The 21295-nt window shown below is 38.5% G+C and overlaps 1 protein-coding gene across 8 annotated transcripts in view; it reads right to left on the bottom strand.

The window, feature by feature from the left end:
• RALGAPA2 (Ral GTPase activating protein catalytic subunit alpha 2) overlaps nt 1-21295 on the bottom strand; it is a 325653-nt gene that overhangs the window by 247975 nt on the left and 56383 nt on the right. For 7 of the 8 annotated variants that reach the window (XR_004431099.1, XM_033185465.1, XM_033185462.1 and 4 more), the window contains exons 4-8: nt 17884-17941; nt 7552-7595; nt 4764-4941; nt 3851-3966; nt 1427-1565 (exon numbers count right to left, since the gene is read on the bottom strand). Coding sequence is in view for 6 of the 8 variants with exons in the window: in XM_033185465.1 (XP_033041356.1) it covers nt 1427-1565; nt 3851-3966; nt 4764-4941; nt 7552-7595; nt 17884-17941 (535 nt within the window). In the remaining 2 variants the exon portion in view is untranslated. Of the gene's footprint in view, nt 1-1426; nt 1566-3850; nt 3967-4763; nt 4942-7551; nt 7596-17883; nt 17942-21295 lie in introns of those variants that run through there. The other variant, XM_033185467.1, reaches the window with a different exon arrangement.

The raw sequence follows: 21295 nt of genomic DNA, 5'->3' as shown, positions 1-21295 counted from the left end.
TGATAAATTACATGAGACTATAATAGTGAAAATCTTTTCACATACATTATACCTAATTTAATTTTATAGCTGGAACAAATGTAAACATATATATGAACTTTTAAAACATAATTTTAGGTATTTTAACATCTAACATTGCAGTGATTAAATCCACTGAACTTTAGAGTTTTATATCCTTTTTCCTTTAGATGAATCCAGTGAAACAGAATCAATATCATCTACTTTATATTTGAAAGAATTCAGAAAGTCACATTTCATCTTTGAGGCAATCAAATGCTCCCTTTTCCAAAGACTTAATAAGAAGTCAATTTCTGATTCTTTAAATTCCATAATCAATATGAAAATTATATGGTATTGGATTTGAGATACTACTTGCCATAAGTTCAACTCTCTATCTTAATAATTTTTGTATATCTGGAATACTTGTATAAGGCAGAAAAATTATCAACAAATAACTTTTAATCTAGGAATATTAACAATATACCATGTTTTCACAATGAATTTAGAGTACATATGAAATCAGAAACAAATATTGAAAAAATATTCACATATCTATAGCTAAGGAAATACATGTCCCAGTGCCCCTAAAAGTCAGTAATTCTACATCTTTCAAAACGCACCAAGTTTTGGCTTCTCTTCCCGTGTGTGTGTGTGTGTGTACGCAAACACAGAACACACACAGCACAGACAACTGAATCAGGTGACCATGTTCCGCAAAAGAGTAACATCTCATGTCACTATTTCCCCTCCAAAACTGTTTTTAATTATTCATTTGAACTACCTGTTTTAGATAATAGGGAGAGGAAGATTTGACGCCCACCTTCACCACTCTAAGGGATGCTTCTGTCCTCTGAGTCCTCATTTCTTACAGAAGAGAAAAACATTAGGTGCCAAATTAGAAATTCCTTTCTGTTTCCTAGTCCTCTGGGGCTTACTGCCCATAGCTTGTACAATCACCTAAAATTTGGTTCTCCATAAGCACCTGTCAGTAGTAGCTGCTGGATGTAGGACCCAGCATGAAAGAAAAGACATACAATGGCAGCTATTTGCCCTGGGCTGGCCGCCAGTCACTGAACAAAGCCTGAGGTCACCATACCCCACCACCCACAAGGAAAGACTTTAGGAAATGCAGAGATTTTTACATTAAAGGATGACAATATAATTATACCAAAAATATCATAAATACATTTCAAATTATTTCTGAGTATAGGAGCCACGGTTCCCTTTTACTGCTGTGAGCTGAGGTATATCTTAGTAGGTACAAATAATTAACATCACTTATTAAGAAACTTTAAACATCTAATAATAAAGTTACCATTCAATACAAAAATAAAATGGCTATTTTACTTTAACCAAAGGTCACTTTGAAAGAGACTGCATAGCTTTCCTTTGGATATCCTCTATACACGGCTCCAACAGTACTTACCAAGTACAGGTTTGTAGATGTTTGTTAACTTAGTAAATGATGGAAATAAATGAGGAAGATAATATTTTCGAAACAATGTAAAAAGAAATTTAAAACCAGTATCTTGATTCTCCTTATTCTTCCACTCCAAGCTCGCAGCCTTTGGATAATATGTGGAAAAGAACATATGTATATTTACATTTCAAATTAACATATACTAAACTGAAGTGTTGTTATGTTACTAAAATTCCTATCCTAAATGTAAAAAATGACAAATATGCTGACAATCATGTAATGAAATAATAACAAAGCTCAAAAGATGGCAGGAATGAACACTTCAAAACAAAACAGTAACTATGTTAAAAACAGCATTTTTACTGAGAACCAAACAACTCAATGATATCATATCTTTTACAACGTGCTATAATATATCATGTCCATATTTTTTCTCTCTGTTTTTTGTAATTATCTAACATTTCTTGTGCCTGTAAAACATTTAGTCATGAATAATCAGGTGCTTTTTTCTAAACTCAGAAAAAGGCCATTTATAATAAATAGAAATTAAAGAAACAATCCCTCTCAAGAATTTCATCCAATGTTACCCACATATAAAATCAATATCAAAAGGCAAAATCCATGGAATCTTGGAAAATGCATTCTCTGTATTAAAAAAATTCAAAGGCTAAGATAAACCAGGCATGCCAGTCCACTATGGATTAAGTTTAAATCTTTCATAGTGTTGAGACAATATTCTCCCCCCTCAAAAACCCATCAGTGTTTGCATAGTGGGAGCACTCCAAAACTGCTCAATATCTGAGACCATCCTTCAGGAGCCAGGAGGACAGCCTGGTTAAACAGGTACAGTCACCCCCACATGATTTAGGGAAACATGGCCCTTAGAGAAGACTTGTCAGTGGTTCTTAATGTTTGTTAGACCACAGAGCGTTCTAGAGCAGGGCTTCCCAACTTCCTTCCTGACATGTCCACTTAGAAAATGAAATTTGTGCAGCACCTGAGGTAAAGGGATGAGATGTTTTGGCTACCCCAGGGGCAGCAGGGCTCAGCATCCATAATATGCCAAAAGCTGTGCTCTGAGAACTCATCTCAATCGACAGAAGAGAAGGCAGAAGGGAGGCACCGATATGCACCTAAAACTTTGCACACAATTAGAAGGTTCACAGTCTGCATGCAAACCTCTATCCTATATCAATTCCATCCGCCTTATCTGAGGTCACACAACTCATTAGTGACACACCTAGAATGAGAACCCAAAGCCCCCAAGTTCTGGATACTCTGTTGATTTTCCAGGACAAATGGAATGTCCAAACATTTCTGAACAGCTGGCATTTGAGATGCATCTAGAATGGGCCATTAGAGTTCAAATGTGGAGTTTCCAGAATATGAAAGCATGCCCCAGTCAGGTTTTCAGGATTTTGAAGTCCTGTGTTTCTGTTTCTGGCTAAAGGGAAAGGGGCAAGGAAAGGGGACAAAATTGCTAAGTATTCAGAAAAAGCAGTCAAGTACTGAATCTTGAGAGACAGCAGAGAAAAGCACAGCTCCCTAAAGAAAACTAGAAAGGAGTGAAAGGAAGGGAGAAATGCCAGAGAAAATATCAGAAGAGAAGAGAAACTCATAAAGGAGGGGTAGTCTAATCCCCTCAAAGAACAAGGAGAGCAAAACCTGAAGTGTGCTCTCCTTCTGGGCTGACCCTAGAACCCTTGTGGTTTCGGGCTTGCCACTTTAGCAGTGACAGGGCAGAAGGCAGCTAACAGTGGGTGTCAAAAGAACATGAAGTGAGGATGTGAACTCAGTAGAGATTATTACTTCAACAACTCGGCTGTGAAGGGGAAGACAGATACTGGACAATACCCAGGACGAACTCAAGGACAACAGAAGTATTTGCTGAGGAAAAATAATCAGCACATTTTATTCTAACTATTATTCAGAAATCTAGACCAGGGTCACAAATCTCCTATTAAAATCATAAACCAGTTACTTCAGTTCTGTATGCAATTGGTGCATATGAGAAAAAATAATACATGACATAAAGGAGGCCTGTGCCAATGGCATGAGGAGATTGCTCCATGTGCTTTCCTTCAGATCCCCTGATAACAGGTCTTCTCTGCCTATTCCTGCCCACCTGTTCAGCCTCTGGGCCCGCCTCCTCCTTCAACCTGTCTTGCAAGCATAGAGATTAGGGGCAGGAAAGAAGTAAAGAGAGAAAAATGGTTTCAACACACTCACAAAATAGTACATACAGCTGGTCTTGCTGCAGTGACCTAAAAAATGGTACATACTCTGCACTTGCTGAAATATCACATAAAATCACCTCAAAGAAAAAGAAAAGGGAAAAAATACGGATATGCAGAGAGAAAAGAGGCAATATTTCCTCTTCCTGCTGAGAATAAACCCACCACACTGAAAGAGTCATAATTTTTCCCTGACCTGAATAACCATATACTTCAACAGTATTTGAAGAAAAAAGCAGGTTTCGTCCTCAGCAATCTTCTCCCCCGATATGGCTGGCAGGAGTGGAGTGATTTCTTCTGGATATATCTTTACTGAAAGGACAGAAAATGATGAGAGCTCATTCACCAAAGTTAAATTTTAAACATAATTTAGGGTTTTAAAAATGGTCTCTATTAAAATACATCTCTCCATCCACTGAAACTGCTCACACTGAGGAGCACACTCCAAGGCAGTGTGCCTAAAGGGCCTGGAAACGCAGCCCAGATGCCCACGAAACACCTTCTCCCGCGGCACCATTCTTTCCCTTTCAAATTCTGCTTTGGTCAGCCCAAGATCAAATGCCAGTCACTGAGCAATAGTGCAATATACAGTAATACATCAATGGTCCCAACAGGCAAGTTCCTTGAAAACTCACAGGACACAAATGGCCACCGTTAATAGTCCCATGAGACCACTATTGTCTTTCCATAGATGCTGCAGGAAAATACACAGTGGCAAAATAAGATCCTGGTGAGCAGTTCAATGTCCACTTATGAACAACAGTGATAAGAATAGACAGTAGCTTTGGATGGTGGAGTTTAATCTCATTAATAGCCAGAAAACCAGTCCACACTTCCCATGTGTTTTTACTTCCTGCTACTGCCAACATCTGTCCCCTCCTATTACTGCTTCCATCACTTCAGTAAATTTATCCTGTCATCATTTCATATAAAATAAGCTCCAAGTCTTTTGATTCTAAGGTGTGTAAGAATCTACAGTGAATATGAAAGGGGAATAATTCCTCTTCAGACTCCATCAGGATTTCTATTCAAGAAAATGAAAAAGAAAGAATTTCTCAATGTAAGTCCAAGAATAATTTCAACATGGGAGATCTGCTAACATAACTTACCATCAGCTACACTAGGGCTGGGATTGATGAGTGTCTCCAGTGTGCAAGGGCCCCTGGATGACATGACTGCTGGGAAACCAGGCACTAGGCAAGCAAAAATCAGCACCTGCTCTTCTGCACAGTTTGTCTGAAGTGCTTGAAGCCACAGAAGAAACAGCCTGATTCCTTCACATCTTATCTAAAAACAAAATTAAAAACAATGAAAATGAAACACTTACATGTATTTACAGAAATGCATTAAAACGGAGCATCAGTCTGAGAAAGAGAAACTACAAGTTAAAGGTCTGTTAGGTAGTACACCAAGTTCTTTACTTAGTGACAGATAAGCAAAGACGCTGCAATACAGCACGAGTTAAGAGCCAGGGTTCTAGAGCCAAAGTGCCTGGGTTCAAATGCAAGCTCTGCCACTTTCTAGCTGGGACCCATGGAGAACCACTTAACTTCTCCATGCCTCAGTTTCCCCATCTGTAAAATAAGGATAAGAGCATTTACCACAAAAGACTATCATAAAGACTGAGTTAACATATGTAAACCGAATAACACAATGGCTGACTCCCAGTAAGCACTATGTAAGTGTTTCCTGTTAATAGCATCTTACTTTGTAAGGCAACAGTACCCATGGCCTCAATTATCCATAAAAACAATGACAAAGATAATCTCCCTCCAAATTTATATGTGCTATCACTATAATACGCCATGTTGATAATGTTCTTGAGAATCAAAAGACTAGGAGCTAAATAAGACCTTGAAGGCCTGGCTTAATGAGACAGAGCAGCTCTCCTCATACCTTACGTCCCTATTCTATTTCTCCAACACCTTTGCCATGCTCTGATTTGCCGGCATCATGCTGCAGGAAACATCAACATAGGGAGATGTGTCCTTTTTCTTTCTTTACACTTCCAAATTTATCCCATTCCTAGAATTCAAAAGCACATGTCCCTCCATTTCTGTATTCCTAAATGATTGAAAAGATTATGTCAATTAAAAAAAAAAAATAAGCAAAAGAGACTGAAAAAATGTCACATGCAGCTGAAAGATGTAGTGAGCTCCAAATGCCAGCAACTGGGGTAACTGCCTCATCTCCTTTCAATTAATTCAAGGTGGTGCCGACTCTGCCAGAGCAAGAACACTGCAAGTCAAACACAAGGCTTTGCCATAAAACCAAACCAAAAAGTGGAGAAGAGCCAAAATAAATAAATAAAAATATTCTGCTGACTCCCAACAGAAGTCAAAATACACTAGGACAGACACCCCAGCTGGTGACAGTGCTGCCCCATTAACAGAGTAAATTCACAGCATACTTCCAAACACGCTCCTGGACTCCACCACTGCTCTGCTCAAACCTCCATGCCTGCTCACACCTGCCCTTCTCTCGCCAAGCAGGTAAAATGAGTGGCAACATTACTATTCAGCCATCAGACTGAGAAGAGAAGAGAGGAGAGAGGAAAGAGGAGAGAGGAAAGAAAAGAGAAGAGAAGGCTCTTTGTATATCTATTTTTTTTTTTTTTTTGACAGGGGATGGAGTTTCACTCTGTTGCCCAAGCTGGAGTGTAATGGCATGATCTTGGACCACTGCAACCTCCGCCTCCTAGGGGGAAGCAATTCTCCTGCCTCAGCCTCCTGAGTAGCTAAGACTACAGGCATGCACCAATATGCCCGGCTAATTTTTGTATTTTTAGTAGAGACGGGGTTTCACCACGTTGGCCAGGCTGGTCTCAAACTCCTGACCTCAGGCAATCTGTCTGCCTTGGCCCCCCAAAGTGCTGGGGTTACAGGTGTGAGCCACTGCGCCCAGCCAGCTCTATGTATATCTAATTAAATTATATTTAATAGAACAAGAGGGAAGTTTCTATGAAATTCTATCACAAGTCTCTGATTTTTATATGTTAACTGTATTTAAGAGAACTAAATATAAATAAGGGTAATTATAAACACGAGATTAACAAACTGATAAGTTTTAATCATAACCCTATTTCTTTAAAATAAGAGGGACAAAATATAGAATCTACAGTGAGGCTAGGAATAACTCCTTTTTTTTTCCAACATGTGAGAAATAGTTAACATATCAAGTTTTAAGAGGCTGTGATTGTTTAAGCCAGTATAAAACTACCAATATATTAGCTTATTAAAAGCATTCGCACAACGTAATTAACTCTAAGTGAATTATCTTTCATAAAATATTCATCCCAGGCTGAATTTTTTCTGCCACTTATGTTTTAGCAAAATCTTATCTCAGCATCAAGAAGTATATGTTACAATAAAAGACATATCCATTTCAATATAAACCAATTTTAACCTATAAATCTGCCACAAATAAATACTGAAGAGTGAGACCTTGTTGTTCTTTTCTCCCACAATGGCTCTCAAAATTAGTAAAATTAATTAGAGACAACTATAATTTTAACAACCAGGTTACCAAGATGGACAGAATCAAGCATGTGAGCTCTGAAGTTTAGAGGGGGACTGCTCCTCCTTTTTCTGATGATAAACTGGAGCAGTCAGTGCCTTGCCCACGGTCCCTATCCATACCCAGCAGAATCAGAATTAGAACTCAGAACTCTAAACTCTGAAGCCCAACCCATTTTCTTCTAATACCATTTAAAATGTCTCTCGCAATAAGGTATGATGTAAGAACAAAACCCTAAAAATATAATTTATCAATTAAAAATTAAAACTAAATCAAGTGGTTTTTAAAGATCTTTTTTCCAAAATGGCCTAACATTGTTACTTTGTGGCATTAACAAATTTAAGAGTAATAAAAAACGCCATTACACGGTACAATAAATACCTTAGTAGAATTTCCAGTGTGTAGAAGCTTCTTTAAAGTTGAGCCTGAAAGTTTAAAAAAATGAATTATAAATAGAGTATAAAAATACATATCAAATATCTATTTTAAGAATAAAATATGTACTTATGACAAAAATATAATTTTTAAAAATAAAAGGAAGAAGGCTGACCTTCAGAAGCAAAGCAATGTCACAGAGGGAAAGACATTTTCAAGATAAAAGTACTTTAAGTATGTATCTCTTCAGAATTATTTTAAAACAGTCAAAATGATTGCTATTAAGGTAAGCCAAATGCCCACAGTGGATTATGTGCATATCTCTTGTCATGCATAAAATGGATGCTTTTTTTCTTTTTAAATCTCTAAAGGTAAAAATAATGTAAAACAACTGCTCAGAAAACATTTTTACAAGAACATTTTACAAATACTCAGAATGGCATGTTTCTCTCCTGGCAATGACAACCACATTTATGGGGTTTGGTCCATCAGTAAATCCTCTAGCAGAGCACTTTGGTCACTGCCAAGGAGGCAGAATCAAGAATGACTCGGAACTCCAGTCAACTACAAAAACTTTGGTGCTGCAGCCCACTAGAATGAGAAAAGCTTCTCTTAGGAGGATGGAACACTATTACTAAGTCTTCTGTAAGTGTATTCATGACCTCAGTATGGAGAAATACAACCCCATCTAAATATCTTATGTAGCCTCTAAAACGGGATCTTAACCTCAAAAAAGGAGATGACCTTTTAAAATAGAAATATACTGAAAATCTGAGGCAAGATAACTTTCCTCTCAAATTACAGATCTTTTAAGAAAAAAATTACTTAGATCCTCTGATGAAAAATTTGTGATAGCTCTTTAACAAATTAGATATCAAGTCATATTTACTCCATCAATGAATTTCAAAGAGCTCCTCTAACAAGGGAGCCAGTGTTTTGACAATTGATACAAGCCACAGCTACATTGATAAATACATATATAATAATTAAGTGCATACTCTCTGTAGAAATGCATTAGGCAGAACAAAATCACTGGCAATCCGAAGGAACCTTTTAAAACAGTTCCACTGTTCGTAACACCTAACACTAGGGTTCAAAGGAAACTCATCATGATGACTCAGACTAGGTTCTAGCACTTAAATAACTAATAGTTTGTGCATGAGTGAAGGAAGCTAAAGTGTCTCCCCTTCCCCAACTTCTCCCTTCACCAAACCATATCCAGTAGTTTTTGGTCTAGAGCCAGCATTTACTAGGCTGGCTCTTTCTGTCACAGCTAAGGTTCAAGTGCCCATCTAGCCCACACCTTTCCTCAACCTGGGCCTTGTTCTTTATCCCCATGTTCATCCTTCTTGGACAGTTTGTTCTACCTCCATTTAACATCGGCTTCATTACACCTTTTGAGGACCTCATGGTGGCTGGCAGAGCCAACAGATACTAGATCTCCCAGGAGACCTAATGATAAAGTCTGCATAGACAGTTCTCTTTCCAGCCATCTGGCTAATCCATCATCTTACAACATATTCTTGGAAATACTTTCTCCTGGCCATTGTGTGTGACTATTGGTGCTTGTTAGTCCTTCCCCTTCTTACGATGGGTCCAGCTTGTTTTTGGTAGTGGTGGTGGTGGTGCTTTTTCTTCTTTCTTTCTTTTTTTTCTTTTGGAGACAGAGTCTCACTCTGTTGCTCAGGCTGGAGTGCAGTGGCACGATCTCTGCTCACTGCAACCTCTACCTCCCAGGTTCTAGCAATTCTCCTGCCTCAGCCTCCCAAGTAGCTGGGATTACAGGTGCATACCACCATGCCGGGCTAATTTTTTGTATTTTAGTAGAGACAGGGTTTCACCATGTTAGCCAGGCTGATCTCGAACTCCTGAGCTCAGGCAATCCACCTGCCTTGGCCTCCCAAAGTGCTGGGATTAAAGGTGTGAGCCTCCGCACCCAGCTGTTGGTGTTTTTGAAGTATTTGGACTACCTACAGATGCCTATATCCACTGTTCCCTACACAAAGAGAAGAAAAATACATATAGAAAGGACATTACATGCAGACATACAGAACATACGACCCATATTGGTCAATGGTCCCAAACTTTTTAAAATTAATCTGGTAATTTGTTACAGCAGCAACAGAAAACTAATACATACGTATTTGATCTAGTCTATTCTGTTGTATTCAAAAACTCTTTTGTACATGTGAAGCAGTACAGCTTAGGAGTTATAAGCCAGATTCAGAAGCTAGACTGCTCGGGTTCAAATGTAGGTTCTGTATTTATTACCTGTGTAACCTAAGTTAGTAACTTCATCTCACTATGCCTGAGTTTTCTCATCTGTAAAATGGGGTGACAACAGTATCTATCAGAAAATTGACAGTGAGATTTAAATGAGTTAATATATATGAATGCACAGAACAGTGCCTGGTATGTGGTAAGCACATTTTTCATGCAAGACAGGGCATCAGCTATTCTCTAAGGAACTCTTTTTTAATTAAAAAAATATATATATTAGCAAGAAAAACTTGTGCAGTGGGGGCACATAGCTTGAGGACTGGTGATAAGTACCTGAGAAACTTGCTTGGCCTCGGTAGGATTTTTCTGTTTTGTTTTGTTTTGTTTTGAGATGGAATCTCATTCTGTAGCCCAAGCTGGAGTGCAGTGGTGTGATCTCAACTCACTGCAACCTCCACCTCTGGGGCTCAAGTGATTTTCGTTCCTCAGCCTCCCGAGTAGCTGAGACTACAGGCATGCGCCACCATGCCCGGCTAACTTTTTGTATTTTAGCAGAGACAGGGTTTCACCATATGGTGATCTGCCCACCTCGGCCTCCAAAAGTCCTAGGATTACAGGTGTGAGCCACTGCACCCAGCTCCCTGTAGTTATTTTTTAAGGCCTTAAGTTCACAAAGATACTTCTTCTTTAACATTATCAAGTCATTTCTCATTTTGTTTTAATCTTTAAGTTCCTCTATATATGTCATGCCTGTGTGGATTTTTTTTTTTTGAGACGGAGTCTCGCTCTATTGCCCGGGCTGGAGTGCAGTGGCCGGATCTCAGTTCACTGTAAGCTCCGCCTCCAGGTTTACGCCATTCTCCTGCCTCAGCCTCCGGAGTAGCTGGGACTACAGGCGCCTGGCCCGGCTAGTTTTTTGTATTTTTTTAGTAGAGACGGGGTTTCACCGTGTTAGCCAGGATGGTCTCGATTTCCTGACCTCGTGATCCGCCCGTCTCGGCCTCCCAATGTGCTGGGACTACAGGCTTGAGCCACCACGCCCGGCTGCCTGTGTGGATTTTTAAACTTCTTATCCAAGCTATAATTACACCGACCCCACCTCTTCTATGCCTCATCAACACTACTGGTTGCCACTTTATTGACCATGGGAATAACTGAAAGAATAAATAAGTAAGTAAGATCTAATTACTTGGGCTGATTCTATGAATTTCTAAATTCTATTGGCTTTTACAACATTTTAACCATAAATATCCTTTAAATGTAAGTCTTACTACTTTTGAAGAGGCAGTAAAAATGTCAGGGTTGGGACTAGTGAGAGAAGAGTGTAGACCCTGAACAAAATTTAAGGGATATCAAAAAACTCATTAATCAAGATAAGTACTTTCATGCAATGGTTTTTAAAAATTGCATTTTAAAAATGAAAATAATCCATAATGAACAATATTAAATTTTTAAATACTAATGTTCCACTGAACCACATAGGAACCTGAGGGAAAAGAAAAAGGGTATGCTTCTGTATGCGTGTTTCTATGTATTTTTTTTTCTCTTTTACAGAACATTAAAGTAGCTGAAAAATGTAAAATTGAGTGTATTAAAACTCATAGCATTAGTTTAAATATTTTATTTATAACAAAGAATGTATTATAATATTACTTTCCTGGCTCTGAAGAAAGCAAATTCATCAATGATATTTTCAAAATCTATTTCTTTGCTTCTCACTTTAAATTGGTAAGAATTGTCACATTTGACAATTTCTCTTTGACCAAGTAACAATCTTTTAACAATCTTTTAATAATATTTTCAAGGCCAGGAGATCATACAGATATTTCTAACCTAAAACTTTAACATTATAAATTTTTTTCTTATGTAGTTTTAATTTTTTAAAACCTCCTTCTCAATATCATGCTTCAAACCAAATTACACACAATGCAATACACCACCAGCATCAAACAAGGAGCCAGAAAGAAAGAAACTCCCTCTGGTTGCTAGTATGCCAAGCCTGCTAGAAGAGGCCAGTGGAATAGGAACAGAGAACTTCTTGGCACTACAAGATCCACACTAAGCATGAGGAACCAGCATTCCACTAAACATTTGAAATTAACATAAATTAGCTCAAAATGGATCAAAGACCTAAACTATAGAACTGCTATATGAAAACACAGAAAATCTTTGACTTTGAGTTAGGCAAACATTTGTTACACATGACACCAAAAGCATAATCCATAAAAGAAAAAATTGATTAATTGGATTTCTTCAAAATTAAAAACTTCAACTTTTCCAAAGACACTATTAAGGGAATGAAAAGACAAGCCAGAAATGGAGAGAAAATATTTCCAAGGCATCTATCGGAGATTTTTTTTAATGGGCAATAGATTTGAACTTCACCAAAGAAGACAAAGAAATAGCAAATAAGCACATAAAAAGATGCTTAAGATTATTAGTCAGTGAGATAACACTATTATTAAAATAAAAAGACTGACCATAACAAATGTTGAAGAGAACATGGAGTAAGTGGAACTCTTACGCTGCTAGTAGGAATATAAAATGGTACAACCACTTTGGAAAACAGTGTAGTAGTTAAACATACACTGTTACATGGTTCAGCCATTCCACTGCCAAGAGATAGGAAACTATATGTTCACACAAAGACTTGAGCATACATGTTTATAGTAGCTTTATTTGTAATAGCCCCAGATGCTAGAAACAATCCAAATGACCACCAATAAGTGAATAAATTATGGAATTATGGTATATCCACACAATGGAACACTGTACTACTCAGAAATAAGAAGGAATGAACTATTAATTCATGAAATATGTAAATAAACCCTAAAATAATTATGCCAAGTGAAAAAAGCCAAACAAAGAAGAGTACATGCTTCATGATTCTACTTATGTAAGGCTCTAGAAAACGCAAGCTAGTCTACAAGGGCCAGAAAAGCAGATCAGAGGTTGCCTAGGGATGAGGTGAGAAAAGATGGGAGAGCGGGATTACCAAGGGGGATGAGGAAACTTTTGGGGGTAGTACCTATGTTCATTATCTTGATGGTAGTAATGATTTCATATGTGTACACCTATGTTAAAACTTATCAAAATGTGCATTTTAAATATAAGTAATTTACTGTGTATCAATTGTTAACCACCCCCCATAAATATATTTTTTTTAATATAAGAAAAAAAAATCAGCCGACCTGGAAGTGATTGGGTCAAATATCAGGAGAATGGTGGACATGGTCAGACAGAGATCAGGGTCTGAAGCCACAGAGGCACACAGGATTAGGGGTGGGGGCTGATGGGTAACTTGGCATGAAGGAAAAGGGCTAGGAGAGAACAAAGCCACGGGGGATGGGGGGGAAGGCAAGTGAGCAGGAGGTTAAAAGACATGGCAGCAACCAGGAGGTAGACAGTGGCATGTAAAAGGGACAGGGGTTTCCACAGAGGAGATGGTGGCTAACGTCCTGAATTGGCATGTGAGAAAAGAAAGACCATGATCTCACCCCCACTCCTGAGGGAGACAGAGGAGCTTCAGACAAAAGTCAGGTTTCAGGTGGTCAGGGAGGTGAAAGAAAGAGGCTGAGGCTTTAGGGCTATTGTTTAAGGCAAGAAGAGGACCCCCAGAGGGCAAAACACAAAGAAGTGCCTGGGAGGGGAAGAAGCACAGAGCAGTAATGGTAAAAGCACCCTGAGAGGGCATGGAAAAACCATCAAGTGAGTCGGCCCCCACGCTACCAGGGGCATTAGTTCCAGACATCTCCTGGTGAACATGGAGGCATGTGGGGTCCCTGATTTCACCCAGCCTGGCTGTGATGCACTTTAGAGGGAGTCCTGTGTGAAGTGCATAGGGAAACCCCGCTCTCTCAGGAAGAGTGAGCTATGGTATGGTCTGAATGAGGGGACCAGGGAAAGCTGCCAGACTCAGGCTCCCAAGGAAAGGTTAGGACCCAGTGGGCAGTAGGGACCTTGAGAAATGAGACTGGTCAGAGGCTATGTTCACATCCCAGGCAATGTGGGGCCACTGGTTAGTCCCAGGCACAAAACCTGGAATACACTTAAAAAGTAAAAAACAAATTTTCAGCTTAGTTAGGCCCTTGGTTTTTACACTATGTATATAAAAAACGTAGGTGAACAAACTAGATTTAATAATGACTCATAAAAAAACATATGAGGTATTGCACATAGGTGAAATTTCCAATAATTGAGCCCCACCCCTTTAAACCTTTTTAACATTTTTTATATAAAAATTCATTTTTAACATTTTTATATAAAACATCTCTAATACAAAATATATCCTTTTACCTACCTGACAAATAATTATTGAGTTCAGGCATAGCACTGCACACTGAATGAGATAGGACACTTGCTTTCTAGAGGCTCCAGAGCAGTAAGCCTTCTTAAAGTGAACACACATATAACTTAATTCCTCTGTTGACAACGTGCAGCCTGCCCTTATACCAAATATCCCTGGTTTGCTGCCAGTGCCATTCTTTGCCATTGCCTCACTCTCCATCCGTTCTAATTATTGCCCAGAGATGAGATGTCAAGCAGTCACCATTATCCACCATGATTTACTGGCCTAAAAAATGACTTCAGAAAAAATTGGATAAACAATTTTTTTCTTTTGTAGTCAGTAATGGAACTTTACAAATAGTTGAGTTGTGTATTAGCATACAACGCAGAGCTCGTGAGTATTGTGCCATCCACTTCCCTGGTCATCTTGCTCTCCAAACATCACTTGAAGAAATACCTCCAGATGCTTGGAATAATGAACCCGTGTTCATTTCACATTGCAAAACTTACGAGTTCAAATGTTTCCTCATTCAGTGATTTAAAGCAAGGAGACAGCCATTAAAAACCAAAACAAAGAGAAACCACAGACTATCCCTTCCCTCTAAAAGCAGTTTTAAGAGAAATAGAATGTCTCTGTTTTCTACAGACAAAAATAAGATGACATGATAAGAAACAGACTTCAAGCACTCTGGTGGTTGATGTTTCAAATTATTTTCTTCCTTCTCGGCTTTTGAGACTCATAGAATATAGCAGTTGCCCTTATTTTAGGTTTCTCTGTTTAGTGACACTGTCATATGCAGTGTGGGACAAGAAGCATACTGCATCAGTTGTGTATAACCACGACTTCAAGGTTTTAACCCAACATTTCAGAATACCTTGTCCCCCACCAGCTGCAATAACATTTAATTAGTAAGACATTAGTACAGGAGTGTTCTTCCTAGTAGGTAAGGAATATTTGCTACCTAGAATGTCAGGCACTGGCTGGTGAGAAGGCCCCTCCTTGCCCCAGACTCAGAGGTTTTGTAAAAGTCCAGGATGCCAATGCTGAGGACATATTTAAAGCACATTCCTTTCCTTTGATACCTGGTATTTCCCTATAGTTTCTAAATTTCTACAACTCAGTCAAGACCTGGACTGACTAATGGTAACAGTTTTAAAAATCCAAATAAACTGGAAATAATTCAATAGGTACAGTGAGGTATATATGTATATAATTACAAATCCATAATCTCTTATGGACCATTTCAAAATCCAAAAGATTATAGGAAAACTGAAGTTCTTCTGTGTAAGTCATTAGTGGACAGAACCTAATCTGAATTCATATGCTGGCAACGCCCAAATAAGGCTATCTTATGTGTAGATATCTTAAGCTTTAGAAATAGTAACTTACATAGTTGGGGCAGGGGGGAGAAGGCACTGCCCAGACCACTGGAAGTGTTATGTTAAGATTGTCTTGATGTTCTAACTTATTTGCTTCATTGTACATCAATGCACCACATTGCCATTCTAAAATCTGAAAATGCCTGATTCCAAAGCACATCTAGTAAAGATCACTGTAGAGAGGAGATGTGGACCTGTGTCAACACCCATTTCCACCCAATATGATTATCATGCAAAAATTATTTGTCTGAAAAGAGCCTGTTTGACTCTAAGTATATACGCATCAGTAATAAACATGCATAATTTTACATGCAAATGCTCGTATTTCAGCATTCTGAAATATTATTCATTCTGACCACTTTATAGCAACAACTTGTTCTGCACACCAGATAAACAACACATACTGCTATTAGATGGCTCAGGAAACTCAGTATTTGGCAGTCTCAACTGAGGAGTCTGAGGCCTCCAGTCATTGTTCTTGCTAAGATGCTGCCAAACTGGGTAAAAAGCTACTTGTACCAGCAATTTTAACCAGTTTATGTAGTATTAGGCAGAATTAAAATAATACTACACACTGCCTACTAGACACACAAAGTTTCACAACACAGATGCAAATTAACTTTCACACATAGTCCTAATAAATTTATTCATGCTGAGAAGAGCCTACTAATCTTCAGACATTCTAAAGTGCTATCTAAAGAAAATGAGCATAGTTTTCATACAAATGATATAAACAAAATTGAAGAAGGATTATATGTAGCACAGATAAAAAATACTGCATGCAGTTATTTCTCATTGTCAGACATTCCTACGGTACCATGGAGTACCACAAATCCCCATGATGTCTCTTTAGATTATATCTTACATTTAAATATTTATTTTTACTTTAATTTAAAAACACAAGCTGAAAGTCTCAATTAAGCAGAAATTCGATGGACAACTCTCTAAAATCTAAAGGAAAACTTTCTTTGTGTATTTTAAATACTTAAAGGCACTATCTTAATGATTTACACATTTGGTTCAATTGACATATACACTTTCTTTAAATTAAGAACATATAACTTCAAATAACTTAGTTTCTATAAGAGTCCATTCCATTTTCACATAAATAATCCTAAATGAAATTTAGGATTCGGAATTTTGGAATATACACTAACCATGCTGCATTCTTTCAGGTTCCACAACTTTATACATATTGATCTCCTACCCAGAAAACCCTTTCCACGCTGCACCTGTTCATCTTTCAAGGCTCCAATCAAAGTTACCTCTCTTGAAGCCTTCCTCAATTCCTCTGAACAGAATTATTCAACTTTTCTTTTTGCTATCATCATACTTCTTTCATAGAGATAATTTTGTTGTAATTATTTTTTCTCATATATTCCCTGACTGGGCAAAAGGCCTATACAATACAAGAATGGTGACATATTCTTAGTTTCTGTTCCAGAACTTTGCACACAAATGTCTCTCCCTCAATAAATATTTGAATGAATGAATGATCAAACAGAGTTAGATTCCATCGTAAGGTCACACTCTCCACAAATACAAACATCTGGTAAGTAAGAAAACTTGTAGGAAATGCTAGACTCTTGTACGGCAGGGGATTGAAGGAGACACTGCTTAAAACAGAAGGCAGAATTCACAATTGATTTCGCAGAATTCCTCCAGCTGTGCTGTGTATATTCAAGTGGGATGAGATGTTAGATGTTAACAACTGGACAGAAAAGGCAGCTGTGGTAACTTGCTTTATTTCAAGTTTCCTCTCAATGCCACATCGTAAAGCATTCAAAGAGAATAATTTTCAGTCAATGATACAGGCTTAAAGAACAAGAATTCTCTTGGCTGAGCATGGTGGCTTACACCTCTAATCTCAGCACTTTGGGAAGCAGAAGTGGGTGGATCGCTTGAGGCCAGGAGTTCAAGACCAGCCTGGCCAACATGGTGAAACCCATCTCTATTAAAAATAAAAATAAAAAAAAAAATAGCCGGGCATGGTGGTGCACGCCTGTAATCCCAGCTACTCAGGAGGCTGAGGCAGGAGAATCACTTGAACCCAGGAGGCAGAGGTTGCCGTGAGCCGAGATCGCGCCACTGCACTCCAGCCTGGGCGACAGAGCAAGACTCCAACTCAAAAAAAAAAAAAAAAAAAATACACACTACTGTGATTCCGGAGGTCTGGCTGGGGCCTGAGATTCTGCATCTCTAACAAGCTTCTGGGTGAGGCTTATGCTGCTGGCCTATGAACTACACTCTTTAGGAGCACACAGAGGAAGAGATAGACATATTTGTCTCCAAAGTCAGGGTTGAACTTGTCTTGGTTTTCATTACCATAATACCATGCCCTTATTAATATTCCTTTCTAGAAGCTATCTTGATGATATCAATTATATAAAAATTACTGAAAATTCAACTGGAAGAAATTCCTATTACTAAAAAATTTTTAATTGTTCTTACCTATACTCTGGTAATGCCATCGAAAGAAAATTCGTTCAGGTAGAAACTGCAGTATTTTCTATTAAAAAAAGATATAAAGAAAATAAACAAATGAAATTACACATTTTCATGACAGGCCCATATTACTCACTATAGATAAGTTCTAGAAGAGGAAAAGGAAACTATTTACAATAACATACATACTGCACTTTATGCTGTATTCCTATGGGATCGTTTCTTTCACTTGCCCCAGGCAAGCTTCCTTACCTGAATGTTTTAAGATTACTGTCCCAAGTTTAATTCCCTCCAAAAGAAAACAAGAAAAAACCTAAAATGCTATTTTTATCTTAATTAAATAACCATTTCTTAAATATTAAAATAATAATTTCCCAAATGACAGATTCCCCAGGTTTCTTCTTTTTCACCATCGCCTTCCCATTTTCATTATAATCACTATTAGTCTCTGGACAAAGAACAGGATTGGGAAGAAAAGTGAAAACAAAGAGAATGAGACTGTAAACAACTCAGTGAGACAAGAAAATGAAATCGGTGGCAAGAATTTCATGAAATTAATGGCCAAAAAAACTAGTAAGTTTTAGAATTATAGTTAAGAATATCCCCAAACTTTTACAAATTTGACTTTTGTAGATTCCATATACATGATATCACGCAGTATCTTTCTTTTTTTCCTTTGAGACAAAGTCTCACTCTGTCGCCCAGGCTGGAGCACACTGGTGTGATTTCAGCTCACTGCAACCTCCGCCTCCATGGTTCAAGTGATTCTCCTGCCTGAGTCTCCAAAGTAGCTGGGATTACAGGTGCCTGCCACTACGCCCAGCTAATATTTGTATTTTTAGTAGAGACAGGGGTTTCACCATGTTGGCCAGGCTGGTCTCAAACTCCTGACCTCAGGTGATTCACCCACCTCAGCCTCCCAAAGTGCTTGGATTACAGGCATGAGCCACCATGCCCAGCCCCATGCAGTATCTTTCTGTGCCTGGCTTATTTGACTTGGCAACAATGTCCTCCAGGTTCAACCATGTTGTCACAAATCATAGCATTTCCTTTTATAAGGCTGAATACTATTTCACTGTGTATTCATACCACATTTTCTACATCCATTCATTCACTGATGGACACTTAGGTTGTTTCCATATCTCAACTACTGTGAATAATGCTGCAATAAACATGGGAGTGCAGATATCTCTTCTGCATACCGATTTCAATTCCTTGGGACATAAAGCCAGAAGTGGGATTGCTGGGGCATGTGGCAATTTTATTTCTAGTTTTTTTGAGGAACTTCCATACTATTCTCCACAATGGCTGCACTAATTTACACTCCCACCAACAGTATACCAGCGTTTTCTTGTCTCTACATCCTCGCCAACACTTGTTACCCGTCATCTTTTTGATAACAGTAATTCTAACAGGTGTGAGATGATATATCACTGTGATCTTAATTTGCATTTTCCTGATGATTAATGATGTCAAACATTTTTTCATAAACTTGTTGGCCAAATATATGTATGTATTCTTTTGAGAAAGTCTATTCAAGTCACCTTATCTTTCAAGCCCATAATTCTGAACGGTATCTCATATCTAATATTACTACATGATAATTCTGACAAACACTCAAACACACCCACACACATTCCAAATCCCATTGAGTGAAAAATCACTACACACCAGACAAGACTTCATTCTTGAAAAATAAAATAAATATAAATAAAATATGTAATCCTTCCAAGATTTCATGAATAGTGGGCAAGAGAGATGATAAAGACGAGAGTATCATTTAGCAAAAAGAAAAAAGAAAAAAAAAAACCTGACAGACGTTTGCAGGAAACATTACAGAAGTAAGGGGGAAAGAGCTGCACCTCAGCAGGGGCTTCATGGAATGCTTCCTGGAAATGAGGACACTTGAGCTGAGACTCAGAAGATGAATTAAATTAGCCTAGTGGATAGGGACAGAAGGAAGACCATGGGAGAATGCTAGAAGGCAAAGACAGCTTGATGCCTTACAGGAACCACAGCAGCAGGAGGGTCAGTTTGGCTGGTAGGCAGGGAGATGGGCCTGGAGAGGCAGGCGAGCCTGGGGGCTTAATGTCCTCATGGGAGCAGTGTGGTCCCGGGTTCCAGCTGGAGGCAAACTGGAGGCAGCTGAGGGGGAGGCAGACACAATCACTGAAGAGAGGCAATGGTAGCATTTCAGAGGAGAAATAAGAAGGCCTGGACCAAGGTCAACCAGGTAAAGAGAACATATAATAGCGATATGCAGAAGATAAAATTGTCAGGATAAGTGGGTAGAGGGGCTGTAGTAAATGGAGGTCTCCATGGCTTCCAGTGGCTTAGTAGATGGCAACACTTTTATCCAAGAGATCAAATCCAGATCCAATCTTAGACCTGAGGCAAATAAGCTGTCAAGTTTGATTCTGGACATCCTGCCATTTTGAGGTGTCAATGGATGACCTTCCTGGAGATGTTCTTCTAGGCAAATGTGTAAACGGGTCTGGAGTACAGAGGCAGGATTTGGATGGTGACAGATACGAGCAGCGGCTGAAGCTGTGTGTATGTGACAGCTCTCTTTTGAGAGAGTTTAAAATAAGACAAGATGAAGCTCTGGAGGTATCCATGAGCTGAGGGAGTTCTGCTAAAAAGGTAAAATGAAGGTAAAGCAGAAGCCAGAGGCTAATGTGCTCGAATCCAAGGAGAAATTTTTGATATGCCAGCTTTTGTATGCTTATGTATTATAAAGATTAGAAATATTTAAGAGTATTTATATGCACAACTAGTTCTAAAAAGTTAAACATATTAGAAAATGTGGGAAAATTAACGTCACATAACAAAATGACTTCAATATTAAATCAAGTGAGCTCAGTGTTAATCTCTTGCCTTGAGAACACACAACCTTTGTAAGCCAGACACCAAATGCCAGGCATAACAGATCCATTTATAAATTGTACAGAAGTAAACTGGCTGTTTCAGGGGGAAAAAATCAAAATAAGTCTTCCCCTTGCAATATGCTCTAACATTAATTTTAGATGAATAACACAAAAAAGGAGCTAAATATAAAAACTGGGTTGTTATGTCAAGTTACATGACATTAAGAGGTAATCAGAATAAGTAAAACAGCTCTCTACAGAATATCTTAATAAGAACCCACATGAGCACTGTCTTACCAACAGAATCTAAACTCAAACATCCCCATGAGCACATAGGATCAAGAACCCAAAGAGCTGGGTTACAACCTACAGGAAAAAATCACAGGCAAAGAGGTTAGAACAAGAAATGCAAAGACTGGAACTGAGAATAAGAACGAGGGTCCCAGGAGTTAGGCTGCCAGGCCAAATGAGCAACTCTAGGGCCACAAATGAACATAACCTGGAGATGGCCTGGGGATCACCAGACTCAACAGATGAAGACAAGCCTGCAC

This window comes from Trachypithecus francoisi, unplaced genomic scaffold (genome assembly GCF_009764315.1).
Source record: "Trachypithecus francoisi isolate TF-2019V2 unplaced genomic scaffold, Tfra_2.0 Lachesis_group21, whole genome shotgun sequence".
NCBI lineage: Eukaryota > Metazoa > Chordata > Mammalia > Primates > Cercopithecidae > Trachypithecus > Trachypithecus francoisi.
Note: the sequence above shows the minus strand (reverse complement) of the source record. Positions and strands in the feature narration are given on the sequence as shown.